Here is a 15,520-nt window from a genome sequence, read left to right on the forward strand (position 1 = left end):
CAACGGAAAAAAGCCAAACTCTGGAAAATAATTTTAAAGAGATTTATTCTGAGCCAAATTTGAGAACCATGACCAGGAGCCACTCCCAAGAGGCCTTAAGCAAGTGGACTCGATGTGGCTGGGTTACAGTTTGATTTTATACTTAGGGAGACAGGGGTTACAGGTAAAGTCATAAAGCAGTACGCGGGAGGCATACATTGGTTTGGTGCAAAAAGGAGACATCTGGAAGCTGGTGCTTATAGGTTATAGGTGGGTTTAAAGATTCTTTGGCTTATAATCGGTTAAAGACCTGAAGCTTTGTCTAAAGGCTTGGAGTGTTTTAACATAAGGAGCTGTTACTGAGATAAGCCAGGGGGCATAGATTTGTTGTGTAAATTGAGGCCCTGCTGGATTGTCTAGCATACCCTTAGGCCTGTTAATGGGTTACAAAGGATATCTCCAAGAAGGTGGGAGCGCATGATGAGGCATGTCTGACTTCCCTCCTCCTGGCAGACAATTTAGTTTTAGGATATTTCTTTGGCCATGTGGGAGTCCATTCAGTCAGCTGGTGGGGGGAGGGGTGAACCTTAAAATTTCATTTTAGTTCACATTTTGTTTTTTGTTTTTTTGAGACAGTCTCATTCTGTCTCACACTGGACTCGCCGTGGGTCGAGTCCAGTGGTGTCATCACCTGCAACCTCAAACTCCTGGGTTGAAGCGATTCTCCTGCCTCAGCCTCCCGAGTGGCACTACAGACCTACAGACCGCCTCAAGGCGCCTGGCTAAGTTATCTATTTTTAATAGAGATGGGGTCTGGCTCTTAACTAAGGCTGGTCTCAAACTCCTGAACTCAAGCAATCCTCCGCCTTGGCCTCCCAGAGTGTTAGCATTACAGGCGTGAGTCACCATGCCCAGCCCTCCAGTGGCTTTTTTTTTTTTTTTAAATCAGGGATACTGCCACTGGAGAAAGCCCAAAGGTAAGCCCTTACTGGGGTTCCCTGCACAGTATTCTCAAACTGAGGATGTGGAAGGGGATTTCAGATTGCCTGTCAGTTACCTAATGCAGGTGATGGATTTACTGCTTCAAAATCTTGTTGCCATCATTTATATTTCTTCCCTAAAGTGATTGTTTCTCTCCTGTCTTTGTTTTTTGGGGGTGACCTACATTTTCATGAATTCACCAAGATTTTATTTTACACCCATCATTTAGAGGGTATTTGGTGAAGGACTTAAGTTTTTTGGCAGGTTTCCTGCCAACAAAAAGCTCATAATCTTGTCGCATCTTTAGTGCGACAATTAACAATTAAATTTAACAATTAAATTACAGTAACATTTTGAAAATGGTAATGTTATTTTATTATCTGTCTTTTCTAAGTGTGCCTTTGCTAAGTAGATAGTTATGTTTTAATCTAGTATTTTATTTATCATATGTAAGTAGGGTTATTCAAGTTTTATAATTTGAGATAGCTGAAGGCTGAGTAAAAAAAAGGTAACAAACTTGTTTTTAATTAGTTCTAAAAGGGCTTGAAGTACTGAGGCTGTTACCTCCAAGTCATCAGAGTCTCCATTTTCTCTTTGATGATGGTGTAACAATTCACCCTTAGGCCTTTCCAGAGCTAAAAGTAGATGAGTCTGTGAAGGGTGTATGGCAAGGAACTTGCTGTCATTTAGATGTAAGGTTTAAATTATTTAACATACATCAAGCCTTCTCAGAAAAGAGATAACACACCATTTTCTAACCTTTCTGATACAGGCTGCAGAAATTGACAGAAGTAAAAAGAGACCACTGGAAAATGATGGGCCTGTTAAAAAGAAAGCAAAGAAAGTCCAAGTAAAAGAAGGAGGAAGTGATTTGGTAATGTCTGGCAAACCTGGTGAGTTCTGGGCAGTGATTCTTCCTTCTCACCAGTCATGGCTCCGATACTCTTAAATTCTCCAGGCAGTGAATGAGCACCCACTATTTTGAAAACCCTGTATTGTCCTAGAACTTTCTGTAGTTCATTTATTCTTCCCAAGAACCCTTGTTGTCCTCCTTGTATAGAAGAAGAGATGAGTGATACATGAAGAGCATTAAGAGTTACCACAGGCTGGGTGTGGTGGCTCATGCCTATAATCCTATCACTCTGGGAGGCCGAAGCGGCCTCCTGCTCAAGGTCAGGAGTTCAAAACCAGCCTGAGCAAGAGGGAGACCCCCTTTCTACTATAAATAGAAAGAAATTAATTGGCCTACTAATATATATAGAAAAAATTAGCCGGGCATGGTGGCACATGCCTGCAGTCCCAGCTACTCGGGAGGCTGAGGCAGCAGGATTGCTTGAGCCCAGGAGTTTGAGGTTGCTGTGAGCTAGGCTGGGGATGCCATGGCACTCACTCTAGCCTGGGCAGCAAGTGAGACTCTGTCTCAAAAAAAAATAAAGAGTTACCACGGTTAAGTAACTTAATCAAGGCCACACAGGACAGTGCAGATTTAAAGTTGTGGAAATAAGAGAACAGACTTGAAATGTTTTCAAATCGTATTACAGGTGGCATTCAGGAAGAAGGGAGAGAAGCACCCACTAGTTGGAAGCTGGGTGACTACTACACCTCAGTTTTTTAAAAAAATAGCAATTATTAAGATACAGTTCTCATACCAGACAGTTCTCCCATTTAGCATGTACAATTCAATGGCTTTTAGTATATTCCCAGAGTTGTACAACCATCATCAAAATCAACTTTAGAACATTTTCATCACCTCAAAAAAGAAACCGTGTACTCATTAGCAGCCATCCCTCATTTCCCCCAGCACTTCCCATCCCCTGGCAACTACTAATCTCCTTTCTATCTATGGATTTGCCTATTCTGGATATTTCTTATAAATGGAGTCATGTAGCATATATTAGCACTTAATTCCTTTTTTAAAAAATTTTTATTTCATTTTTTTATTGTGGTAAAATACCCATAACATTTACCATCTGAACTGTTTTTAAGTGTACAGTTCAGTGGTATTTAGTACATTTATATTGTTGTGCAACCATCACTACCATCCATCTCCAGAAATCATTTACAATTTTGAAACTCTGTACCCATTAAACACTAGCTGCATATTGCTCCCTCCCTCCAGACCCTGGCACCTACCATTTTACCTTCTGCCATTATCATTTTGACTACTCTAAAGTGCATTCATTCCTTTTAATTCCTGGGTAATATTGTATAGATTCACCTCAGTTCTTAACTCTTCAATTTACAAGTTATTTTTTTATACCTGGGATCTATAGGGGAAGGAAACTTTTTATATTCACAAGCAAACTTATATTACAAAAGTGATTTAAATATGTATTTTGAAAATAAAGGGAATAATGTGAAATCTGGATTGGAAAAGAGATTCAAAAAAATTTTTTTAGTGTTTCATATAAGTGATATTATAATAAAAAAGGTAAAATATATATTGGAAAAGTCATATATTTAGAAGAAAGGGAGTCACAATATTCCTTCATAGATTCTTAGCCTTTAGCATATATGACATCAAGATTTTTTTTGTTGTTGTTGTATTTTCTTTGTATTTTTTAATTGTAGAGGGTTGACTTCCCTAATATGCCTTTTTTCTCTGGCTGCTCTTAAGATTTGCTCTTAATCATTGATCGTCACACTTTTGATTTTGGTGGACCTTAGTCTAGTTTGTATCTTAAAATTTTTTATTTATTTATTTATTTATTTTTATCCTGGTTGGAGCTCATTTAAAGCTTTTTGTGTCCGTAGGTTTATAGTTCTTATCAAGTCATTATTTTCTCAAATATTTTTTTCTGTATCCTCTCTTACCGTATTCTGAGAGTTTATTACTGGGATGTTAGATTCCTTGATATTATCCCTCAAATCACTGAAGCTCTTTTTTATTTGTTTTCCAGTCTTATTTTTCCTTGTGCTTCATTTTGGATAGATTTTACTAGTATGTTTTTAAGTTCAGTGATCTTTTCTCCTGTACTGTCTATTCTGCTATAAATCGCATTCAGTAAAATGTTCATTTAAGATATTATATATTTCATTTCTAGAAGTTCATTTTTTTAGTTTTCTGTATGAATGATATCTCTGTAAAGCTGTTAACAGAAAAAAAAATCTTCCTTTTGATCCTCTTTTTGCTTATGTTTTTCTTTACATTATTGATTATATGGAGCACATTTAAAAAATGTGTTTTCTTGTCCATATAGGCTAATTCCATTATTGCTGTCATTTCTGGGCCTGCATCCCTTGACTGATTTTTCCTACTTTTTGCATATCTAGTAATTAATTGGTTGAATCATAGATATGTTGAATTTTGTGTTATCTCCTGCCAGATTTTGTATTTCTTTAACCACTTCGGTACAAGCCTCGACTATAGTCAATAGCCACAGATGAACGCGCACAGCAACTTAAGCCGACAGCCAGTGCACAGCCGAGCGTCGACTTTAGCCGACAGCTATGATATGAGTTTTCTGATTTTTCATTTATCAAAATAAAATTGTGAACATTTAAAAATAACATAATGAAAACATATATACATATTACCTATTCTGGTTTACATTACAAGTAAAGCTGCCTGTAAAGTAAAACAAGCTTTCAGTGCTTTAAAGCTTTCCTCATCACACAAGAGCAAAACGGATTCTTTGTCAATGCACAGCACAAACTATCCTGCGGACTATGAGTGCTGGCTGGTGAGCGGCATACTGAAGTGGTTAAATTGCGTGGGACTTTGTTCTGGGAAATAGTTACATTCCTGTGGATCAGTTTGATCTTTTCAAGGATTGTTTTTAAACTTCAATAGAGAAGGTCTATAGTAGCCTTTACTCTAGGGCTAGTTTAGCTCTATTCTTAAGGCTTGATCTTTCTAGAGTTGGGAGGGGATGCATAGTAGCAGTAGCACACCATTACAGGGTATTTCCACCATATAGAGACAGTAGACATTAACAACATTAAGAACATAAATACAGTTGTGTGCCAGAAGTGATATTTCAGTCAATGATTGGATCACATATATGACACTGGTCTCATAAGATTATATGTATATTTACTATACCTTTCCTATGTTTAGATATGTTCAGATGCACAAATACTAATATTTAGTATTGTGTTACAGTTGCCTTCAACATTCAGTATAGTAACATGCTGTACAGGTTTGTAGCCTAGGAGCAATAGGGTATCCTATATAGCTCCTATAGCTTAGGTGTGTAGTAGCTTAGGTGTGCCATACCATCAAGGTTTTTGTGAGTATACTCTGTGATGTTTGTACAATGATGAAATTGCCTAATGATGCATTTCTCAGAATGAAATCATAAAATGTAAAAGTTTTAGGAAATGATGAAGTTTGATTTTTTATTACTCAACCAGCAGCATCTACCAGCCACAAGAGTCTCTGATTACTTCAGTTTTAGATAGTATTGAAGTTAAATAAAATGCAGAGATGAATCTCTAAGTTTAAAACATTTTATTTGGGAAGCAAGAATTGCAATTTGGGGCATACACATAGACTGGGCGGTCTTGGGTATTAGAACAAAGAGAAGAAGGTGGTAAAAGTAGGTTTTATAAAAAAGAAATTGTTATGTATTGTTTTGAAAGATAGGTCATTGGCACTAATAAAGTTTTGGGATCTGGCAAGCTCTGGTGAGTGACTGCAGTGGGTAAAACTAGTTTTAAGAGTCTTAGCAGCTGTTAGATAAAACTGGTTTCAGGTTACAATGGTACAGTTTCAGTAGCCAGGCTTGCAGAGAATTAGATTTTCGAGCAGTGTTGTGTTCAGAGTGCTTCTGCATCCCCTACCTGACCCTGGCCTCTCTTGACTCTGTTTTAGTTGAATATTACAAGAATGACCCACTTTATATGATCAGTGTTCACAATACTCTTTTTCACAAGTGCAACCCCAGATTTTCACTCTGCCACCATCCTGGGAAAGTTATTTTGTATCCATAGGAAGGAAGTCATTGTATAATATACCTACTTGTAGTATACTTTTTTTTTTTTTTTTTTTTTTTTGAGACAGAGTCTCACTTTTGTTGCCCAGGCTAGAGTGAGTGCCGTGGCGTCAGCCTAGCTCACAGCAACCTCAAACTCCTGGGCTCAAGTGATCCTCCTGCCTCAGCCTCCCGAGTAGCTGGGACTACAGGCATGCACCACCATGCCCGGCTAATTTTTTGTATATATACTTTTAGTTGGTCAATTAATTTCTTTCTATTTATAGTAGAGACGGGGTCTCGCTCTTGCTCAGGCTGGTTTTGAACTCCTGACCTCGAGCAATCCGCCCGCCTCGGCCTCCCAGAGTGCTAGGATTACAGGCGTGAGCCACCGCGCCCGGCCCTTGTAGTATACTTTTGAAGAGTGATTAAAGTATACATTTTGAGAAGAGAAGAGTAATAGTAAGAGAAGAGAAGAGTAATAGTAAACAAGGTGAACAAGGTAATTTATGTTTTTCAAGCTAAGAGAGTCACAGGAGACATGATAAAGTATACATCTGAAAAGAAGTTTAAATGTTAGTATGGAAAATTTTAAACTTTTAGAAATGAATAAGACACAACTCTTGCTCTGAGTGTTTTTGCTTTAATAGGGAAGGTAAGAAATGGTAAATGCATGTAGTCCGAGTTCCCTTATATTTAGTACTGGCCACCTAATAGTATTGCTCTAAGGGTGAAGTAATGTACTCTAGTGCATGGTAGAGACCCAGAAAATGATAATTTCCCTTTTGTGGATTGCTTGCCTATAAATAACTACTAATTGGCAGACTGTGATAAGTGCTACAGAGAGATGTAATCTTGTTTTAGGAACACAGAGAAGGAAAAACTGATTTTTAGGCTGGGAGAATTAGCAGAGGGTTTCATGGAACAGGCAGCTTTGAGATGGGTATTGAAGAAGAGTACAGTTTTGACATGTGGAAAGCATAGTATGGGCAAAATGATGGAGGCAGAAAGCAGGTTTATCTGGGCAGGGTGATTTGGTTTTCTTGGTGAATCCCTAATGTTAGTATATTTAGGTTTTTCCCCTTGAGTTGGTCAAGAGTGTTCCCAGCTTCTGCCTGGAGGAAAGTGCTCTGGCTGCCTGGGTTCTGGAGAGGCTGGGGGTTTCTGTATACAGTAAGCCTGTGTTCCCATCATCCTCCTGGCTTAGGTACAGTACTCCACCAACTATGCCTGTTTTGCCTTCTCAGAGAAGAAATCTCCAGTCTGCTGCTTATGTGGGGGAAGGACAGTTGCCTTTGAGCTTGGAGTGTGGTGGAGCTTGAGATGAAATTGCTTTGAACCAACCTCTTTCTTTTAGAACCTGCTTTTGCTCCATTTCCAGAGCTACTGGTGCCCTAATTCCTGAGTCTTTTGAGCATTTTGTCTTGAAAATAAGAATGGTTCTTGGTTTTCTTAATTACTTACTTAGGATTTAACTTTCAGGTGTTTTGAATTGGGTATTGCTCATCTGTTTCTCCTTCAAGCTTTATTTTATTTCTTTTGAGACAGAGTCTTACTCTGTTTCCCTGGCTAGAGTGCCGTAGCATCAGCCTAGCTCACAGCAACCTCAAATTCTTGGGCTCAAGCGATCCTTCTACCTAAGCCTCCTAGGTAGCTATAGTCACGTGCCGCCACACCAGCTAATTTTTTCTATTTTTAGTAGAGATGGGGTCTCACTCTTGCTCAGGCTGATCTCAAACTCCTGACCTCAAGTGATCCTTCTGCCTCCTATCCTCCCAGAGTGCTAGGATTGCAGGTGTGAGCCACCATGCCTGGCCCCTTCCAGCTTTAGGTATTTCATTTGCAGTTATCACCTCTCCTAGTCTCTCTTTCCTTTATGGGCTTACATATTAAAAAACAAAAAAGAAGAAGCAAAACCCTACCATAATAATGGGGTTTCAGGAGCAAGTAAAATTAGATCTATTTTTCAACATGCCACCTTCACCCTGACCCCAATGTTCTTTTTTGTTGTTGTTGTTATAAATCACATTATTGTTAGATTCATTGCTTTAGTGGGAATCTACCTCTTTAAAAAATTCTATGCCAGTTATGAATTGGCATAATGAGACCAAAATACTATTGTTATATTTTCTTCTGATTTGTTATCTAAGAGCCAAGGAAATGTCTGAGAACCAGGAGTGTTTTAAAGTCTCTGGAAAAATTGAAAGAATTCTGCTGCGATTCTGCCCTTCCTCAAAATAGAGTCCAGGCAGAACCTCTTCAGGAGAGATTTGCAGTTCTGCCAAAATGTACTGATTTTGATGATATCACTCATCTACGTGCAAAGAATGCAGTTTCTTCTGAAGATTCCAAGTTTCAAATTAATCAAAAGGTATGTAACTGCTATGTAGATGAATATCCAATTATCTGGAATAGCAGGTTCTGAAATATTGGTAGGTTCTATGGGATCACTCAAGGTAATGGTTCCTAGACTTTGCTGATCATCCGAATTAGCTGAGGTTGTTTTTGTGTTTTAGTTTAGTTTTGTTGTTCAAATCCCTGGAGATTCTGATTCACTATGTTTTAGGGAGGGATGAATTGGTTTATATTAAAACAAAAGAAAACAAAACAAAAGCCTTCCAGGGAATTCCACTATCCTGCCTAGATTAGGAGCCATTGACTTAAGGGGGATTTTTTTATTGGTAATAAATGCAAGAACTGTTTCTTATAGTTTTCCTTATAGTTTCCATGATTAGCATGGAAAATCACAATGAGCAACTTATATAGCTGTTTTGAGGTTTTCAGTGGAAGACTTGGCAGATAAAAGGTAAATTCAAAAGTAAGCCAAATGGATATGGGCTTTGTACTTCCATTGCTTCTTGTGTGACTTTTAATGGTTTTAATCATTGCAAAATCAAGGAATTTAACTTTTGTTCCATCATCGAAATCTATAATTCAGAACATTGGTTGGTTCTCAACCTTAGCTTTGAAAAATTAGAATCATTTGGAGAACTTAAAAAAACCAAAAACTGGCAATAAGAACCTTCCTTCAGAATCTTATTTAATTGATCTTCACTGATAATTAAGCGTGGATATTTTTTTAAAGTTATCATTTTATTTTAATGTATAGTAATGGTTGGCAACAATTGAATTAGAGAAATGGTTTTATATATGTATATGTGTGTGTATTTATATATATTTTTTGAGTCATTGAAGTTCTAAAAAACACTGTGGCTTCTTTCCTCAGAAAAATGCTTGGGCTAATAAAATTTTGCCTTTAATTTTCAAAAGTTCACATTCCTTCTTCCCACAAAGTCCAAATCCATGAATTCCTCCCTCACCCAGGCTAATTGGTTGACTTATATCATCAGGAAAAAAAGGTGTGCTTTTGTTCTTAATCTGTTTTAATACTTAGAAGCAATTCACCTCAATGTAGTGGTCGTAAAGTCTAGAAGTCATAAAGTCTATCTATTAAAGCTCACTTTGATTGGAACATTTTCTCTAGGGCCTCAGAAGGGCATTTATATTATACATAAAATGCCCAACTTGGCATTTCTGCATCACAGAAAATTAGAAGTAATCAAATAGAAGGGACACCTAGAAGCAATACATGGGCATTATTACAAGTGATAAGCTGTTTGATGGCATGGAAGGACACAGATGAATGGTAAAAAAGTTACCGAATGGGCCGGGCGCGGTGGCTCACGCCTGTAATCCTAGCTCTCTGGGAGGCCGAGGCGGGCGGATTGCTCGAGGTCGGGAGTTTGAAACCAGCCTGAGCAAGAGCGAGACCCCGTCTCTACCATAAATAGAAAGAAACTAATTGGCCAACTAATATATATAGAAAAAAGTAGCCGGGCATGGTGGCACATGCCTGTAGTCCCAGCTACTTGGGAGGCTGAGGCAGAAGGATCACTTGAACCCAGGAGTTTGAGGTTGCTGTGAGCTAGGCTGACGCCACAGCACTCACTCTAGCCTAGGCAACAAAGCGAGACTCTGTCTCAAAAAAAAAGTTACCGAATGAATTAGAGAAGTGATTTTGTTAGGACCATGAGGGTAGGGCCAAGAGCACCATAACTCTGGGTAGGCTTTGAAATTTATTCTGCTCAATCTGGATTGTCAAGACAAGGTTGAATTGAGTGCAGCATGCTGCTTGTGGGAGTTTATAAGAGAATGTAATATATCTGAGAAGTATTTCCATCCAATTGGTTTTTAAAAAGTTAATATTCAAGTATTCAGATTGACTTAATTATTAGTATCCAATATGAATAGAACTTTTTTTTTCTGAAAACCTGTCTTATTTTATAAATGAATAAGGTATGAAATAAGAATAACTTTTTTGTAGGAATTGTATTTTTATAAATATTGATTAACTTTTACAGTACATAGTATCCTGCTGGGAGTTCACGACTCTCACAGCAAATTAGGTCCCAGGCAGGAACGTTGAAAGAGATTGGAAATGAAGGAGACAGAGACAAATTATAGATTAATGTGATGAGGAAACTGTGTCCTCCAGCATTCCCCTGAGCCAGGAGGCCACAAGTGGAATCCTGCATCAGCATTTATTGTTTCAGCAAACAATTATTATCAGTCACTAATTTACATGTACAAATCATGAGTTTAAGTTTCAAGGTCCCTCAAAGTAACATTAAACTAGCTAAGTATACACAAGTTACAGATAATATCCAGTGTTAACAGTAAAGCCTATAATCCAAAGGGGAACAAAGAGACCACATACTCCTTTCTATGTTATCTAGTTCCTCATTTACTGACACATGAATTTAGGAGAGAGATAGGAACATTGCCTCAAGCTTAGAATAGCAAACTACTCTTTGATCATTCTCTCTGCCTTGGCATTACAAGCCTGGTCCATTTGCAGACCTCTAGGCTGTGGCCCTCAGGCTTCAAGGTGAGGTCCCTTTGCAGACACCCTTGATAGGTGGTATGTCCCCCTCAAGGTTGAGCAGATTTTTGCTCAGTGAACTGATATGTCCACAGGTTGCTGTATGGCAAAGTCCTGTCCCCCTCCTGGGGTTCTCATGTCTTGACCCTAACCCTCAACAGTATTCCTAGATTTTACACAAAAGTCATGGAAAAAACATAGAAAATCCATAAAAATTAAAAACAAATGTCTCTGAAATCTGGTATAATGACCTACATTTCTCTTGTTGCACCTCTCCATTCCTTACCATCTTTTTGCTGATTTTTGGAGATTTGCATGGCTACACTATTCAAATAAATTCTTTTGAAAAGCTAACGTCTTTAACCTGCTGTCCCAGTTAAGCTGAATTTTGTAAACATTGGGGCACTGCAAAGTACATGTTTCTGGGTTTTTTTTGGACCGAGTCTCCCCTTCCTGGGCCAGTTCACTTTCTTTCTCTTCTCTTCCTGCTTGTCACTTGTCTTTTAGTCTGTATTTTTGATTCTAGAAGTGATTGGGTAAGTTTTTAGTTGTTAGTGACAGAGTGACAATTAATTAGAAGTTGGATTTATCCTATAAATTTGTCTCACTTTTTTCAAAATTGAGTCTAATAAGCAAGGAATTTGCCCTGAACTGTGAATTGGAGTTAATTATGATTATCATCACAGGAAGGTAAGGAGAGTAGGAATACTAATATTGAAAATGTAGCCTTGTTCTATGTGTTTTCCAAAAGCTCTTTTTCATATTTCTTTACCAAAACAATCATGGCTCTTTCTTAGAATAAAGATTTTAGAATATACTATTTTTTAGAGTGTGCTTGGAAATATAATACATTATCTGTTGGCATGCTTGCTTAAGTCAAGTGACTCCACTCTGTGACCACCTACTCCTGAGAGAGTGTTAGATTCATGCCCACTGGCCTTTTGTGCATTACATACCTGAGAATAAATAATAAAAAGAAATGTTATAATAGATTCAGTGAAATCAAATTTAAAAAGAAATATATAAAACATTAAAATGTTACACTTTCAAAATTTGCTTAGTTATATGATAGTTTTGTTGGTTCATAATTTTTTTAACCTTTTATTTTCAGAAAATTTCTAACCTACAGATAACTTGCCTGAATACTATAGTATACTTCTACAAACTTTTCATCTAGATTCACCAAGTGTTAGCTTTTTGCCAAATGCATTTTCTCTCTCTGGGAACTTATTATTATGGTTAATATTTTTTAAACTGTATAAATCTTTTGGTTGCCAGGATAAGACACTTTCTGATGTCAGTCAATTTGGATCATCACGTAGCAGTCATGAAAATTTACAGAAAACTTCTGATTCTAAACCGTCTAACAAGCGGTCCAAAAGCATCTATACACCATTAGAATTACAATACATAGAAATGAAGCAGCAGCATAAAGATGCAATTTTGTGTGTGGAATGTGGATATAAATATAGATTCTTTGGGGAAGATGCAGAGGTAAGTTGTTTTTTTCAAACACTATTTCATGTTGTTCTTGTCTAGCCTTAGATATTTTTCAGTATTTTCATTTCATTTTGTAACCTTATATAAAAGCTAATTTGTTCAATCACTCTTTAAAAATGCTGTCATTTAAAGTAAAAACTAAAAATAACACAAGAAACTTGGTTCAAGCCAGACTTTGTAGGGAAGAAGTGGACTAATATAGTTCTAGGATAGGATGGAGTTAGGGGAATATGAATTCCAATGAGAATTCCTTGGCTCTAGCAGGTAATATCTAAGCCATGTGCTTTCCAGAAGAAAAACAGGGAATTGGGTGGTGCTGATTTGTTCTGTATTTCTATGCACCATTAATTACCTAACCAGACCTGGGGGTTCTCTTCTTGTAGTGGGTTTATCTTTTAGGTGTACTCTGTGGTGTCTGTAAGTTATTTGCATGTGCCACGTAGCCAATTCTTACTCCATTACAGTCTCATACTCTCTGTATTTGAATAGTCTTTGTGTAGGGAAAGTTCAGTTCTTTATGTTTTTCGTAGTTGTAAGGACACAGAAGAAGACCCATTATATTTTTCTGAGTTGTTTATATATACACGTGTTGGCCCCGAAGTTAGGCCGTTGGAACTGCCAAAAATAGAACCGTAGGCTTCTATGCAGGGAATGTCTTTTAAACTTATTGATATGCCACACAATTAGGTAAGTGTACAAACCCTAAGCGTATAACTTAATACATTTTTAACAAACTGAACAAATATCACATAAAGAATCTTAAAATAGAAATTTTTATTGATAGTTTCTTTTAATTTTTAGACTGCAGCCCGGGAGCTCAATATTTATTGCCATTTAGACCACAACTTCATGACAGCAAGTATACCTACTCACAGACTGTTTGTTCATGTACGCCGCCTTGTGGCAAAAGGATACAAGGTCAGCTTTGGCTTTAATTTATGGGAAAAGGAAATTGGAATTCTCTTCCAGAGAGTGAAAACATGTTTTGTAAAGTGATAGGTAGGCTTTAATTGGTTTTAGAATTTGGCATTTTAGGTAAATGAAAGTGTTTCATAATTATTAGCATTATGTTTTTATGAGTGTTTAATGTATTGTTAGATATTGAGGGTAAAATGTGTTTCAATTCTGTGGTAGAGTATTTCTTAGTGATTTATCCACACTTGTCAGTTCCTTGTGCCTATTACTTAAACACTACATCTGGACATTGTGGAGTAGTTTATTTATTAATATTTTAAGTGTTTCAGAATTAACCTTTAAACATTTTGAAATGATTTTTAAAAAATAATTTTTTATAATTTGCTATTCCGTATTTCTTTTGTTGAAGGTGGGAGTTGTGAAGCAAACTGAAACTGCAGCATTAAAGGCCATTGGAGACAATAAAAGTTCACTGTTTTCTCGGAAATTAACTGCTCTTTATACAAAATCCACACTCATTGGAGAAGATATCCTTTTTGAATAGAAATTTTTCTCTTTAATGGTACAGGGTTTTGTTTTAAGATGGCAGGTTTTTGTTTTTTTAATTGTTCTTTGGGTACCTTTTTGATGAGATGAGACAGTATGGTTACCTGGACTCTTGATTAGATGCACTACTAAAGACAGAAGGATTGATAATGGCTGGAAACAAGCATTTTTCAAGTGCCATAGTGAAAGGAGAATTCTTGATTCCTTTAGAGCAAGAAAAAAGTGACCCTATAAAACAGGGGTCCTCAAGCTTTTTAAACAGGGGGCTAGTTCACTGTCCCTCAGACCATTGGAGAGTGCGTATGTGGGCCCTGGACGAGTCAGCTGCTAAGCAGGACAGGCAGCTGCGGCAAAAACACCTGGCGGGCCAGATAAATTTCCTAGGTGGGCGGCATGTGGCCGTTGGGCTGTAGTTTGAGGATGCCTTCTATAAAAGGTATGGGGTAAAGTACCTATTTAAAATTACATCTTCCCTAGACCGTTCATTTGTGGGCAGTAGTAAGATGCTTAAGACCTACAAGCTTCTCAGGGTCGTCTCAAAATAAGGCCCTAAAAAATAACTTATTAATTTCAAAATGTGAAAAAACCATCAAAGTCAAAATTAAGTTACAATTAAATGCTTGTAAAATATAATAGCAGTCCGTCTTCATTGTTAACTTCATAAAAATTTTATTAGTTTTGAAAATGGATTTAGGTCAAGCTTTTTCTCTCTTTGCAAGAATTTTCAGTGTGTACAGTTATTGCCCCCAGATTTATAGTTGTTCATAAAGTCAGTGTTACCTGAAGTGAAATAATTCCAAAAGCAAAGTTATAAAATTTTGTCAATTTTAAAAACCAAATAATTATTTAAAAAATGAGATAATAGTACATTTTAAAATGTTTATTATGGAGTAGTGTCAGGTCTCTTAAATTAAAAGAATGTAGGGACAAGAGAATCTCTTTTTTTTGAGACAGAGTCTTGCTTTGTTGCCCAGGCTAGAGTGAGTGCCGTGGTGTCAGCCTAGCTCACAGCAACCTCAAACTCCTAGGCTCAAGCAATCCTACTGCCTCAGCCTCCCGAGTAACTGGGACTACAGGCATGTGCCACCATACTCGGCTAATTTTTTCTATATATATTAGTTGGCCAATTAATTTCTTTCTATATATAGTAGAGACGGGGTCTCACTCTTGCTCAGGCTGGTTTTGAACTGACCTCGAGCAATCTGCCCGCCTAGGCCTCCCAGAGTGCTAGGATTACAGGTGTGAGCTACCGCACCTGGCTGGGACAAGAGAATCTTAAATGCTACTGTGTGAAAGTATTATTTCTGTTATGGCTTATTACAGATCTTCTTATTTACAACCTGTTTAGCTTCTACCCAAATTCTAAGGGCTATTTTGTTCCATTAATATCATAAATAGGAAACTTCTGTCACTCAGAATGGAGTCCAAACCATTAATGGCCCTGTGTTGTTCTAAATTAATCAGACTGAAAGTAATTTTAGTTTTTCTTTTGCCTAAGCTTGAGTCTCTTATTTGAAGCATATTTCTAAAATAGTACCCCTCAGCTTCTCCTTTGTTACTATTATAGCTCTTATCTCCTGATATCCAGATTGGAGGTACCCAGACTGACTTTGTTAAAAATAAGTTTGATTGGCCGGGCGTGGTGGCTCACGCCTGTAATCCTAGCTCTCTGGGAGGCTGAGGCGGGCGGATTGCTCAAGGTCAGGAGTTTGAAACCAGCCTGAGCAAGAGCGAGACCCCGTCTCTACTATAAATAGAAAGAAATTAATTGGCCAACTGATATGTATATAAAAAATTAGCC

At 37.4% G+C, this 15,520-nt stretch overlaps 1 protein-coding gene across 2 annotated transcripts in view; it reads left to right on the forward strand.

Annotated features, from left to right (window-relative positions):
- The window catches only part of MSH3 (mutS homolog 3), a 181,933-nt gene that overhangs the window by 890 nt on the left and 165,523 nt on the right, over positions 1-15,520 (forward strand). For both annotated transcript variants that reach the window (XM_020290125.2, XM_020290126.2), the window contains exons 2-6: positions 1,733-1,853; positions 8,027-8,247; positions 12,037-12,252; positions 13,060-13,176; positions 13,583-13,700. In XM_020290125.2, coding sequence (XP_020145714.2) covers positions 1,733-1,853; positions 8,027-8,247; positions 12,037-12,252; positions 13,060-13,176; positions 13,583-13,700 — 793 coding nt within the window. The remainder of the gene's footprint in view (positions 1-1,732; positions 1,854-8,026; positions 8,248-12,036; positions 12,253-13,059; positions 13,177-13,582; positions 13,701-15,520) is intronic.

This window comes from Microcebus murinus, chromosome 11, assembly GCF_040939455.1.
Source record: "Microcebus murinus isolate Inina chromosome 11, M.murinus_Inina_mat1.0, whole genome shotgun sequence".
Taxonomy (NCBI): Eukaryota; Metazoa; Chordata; class Mammalia; order Primates; family Cheirogaleidae; genus Microcebus; species Microcebus murinus.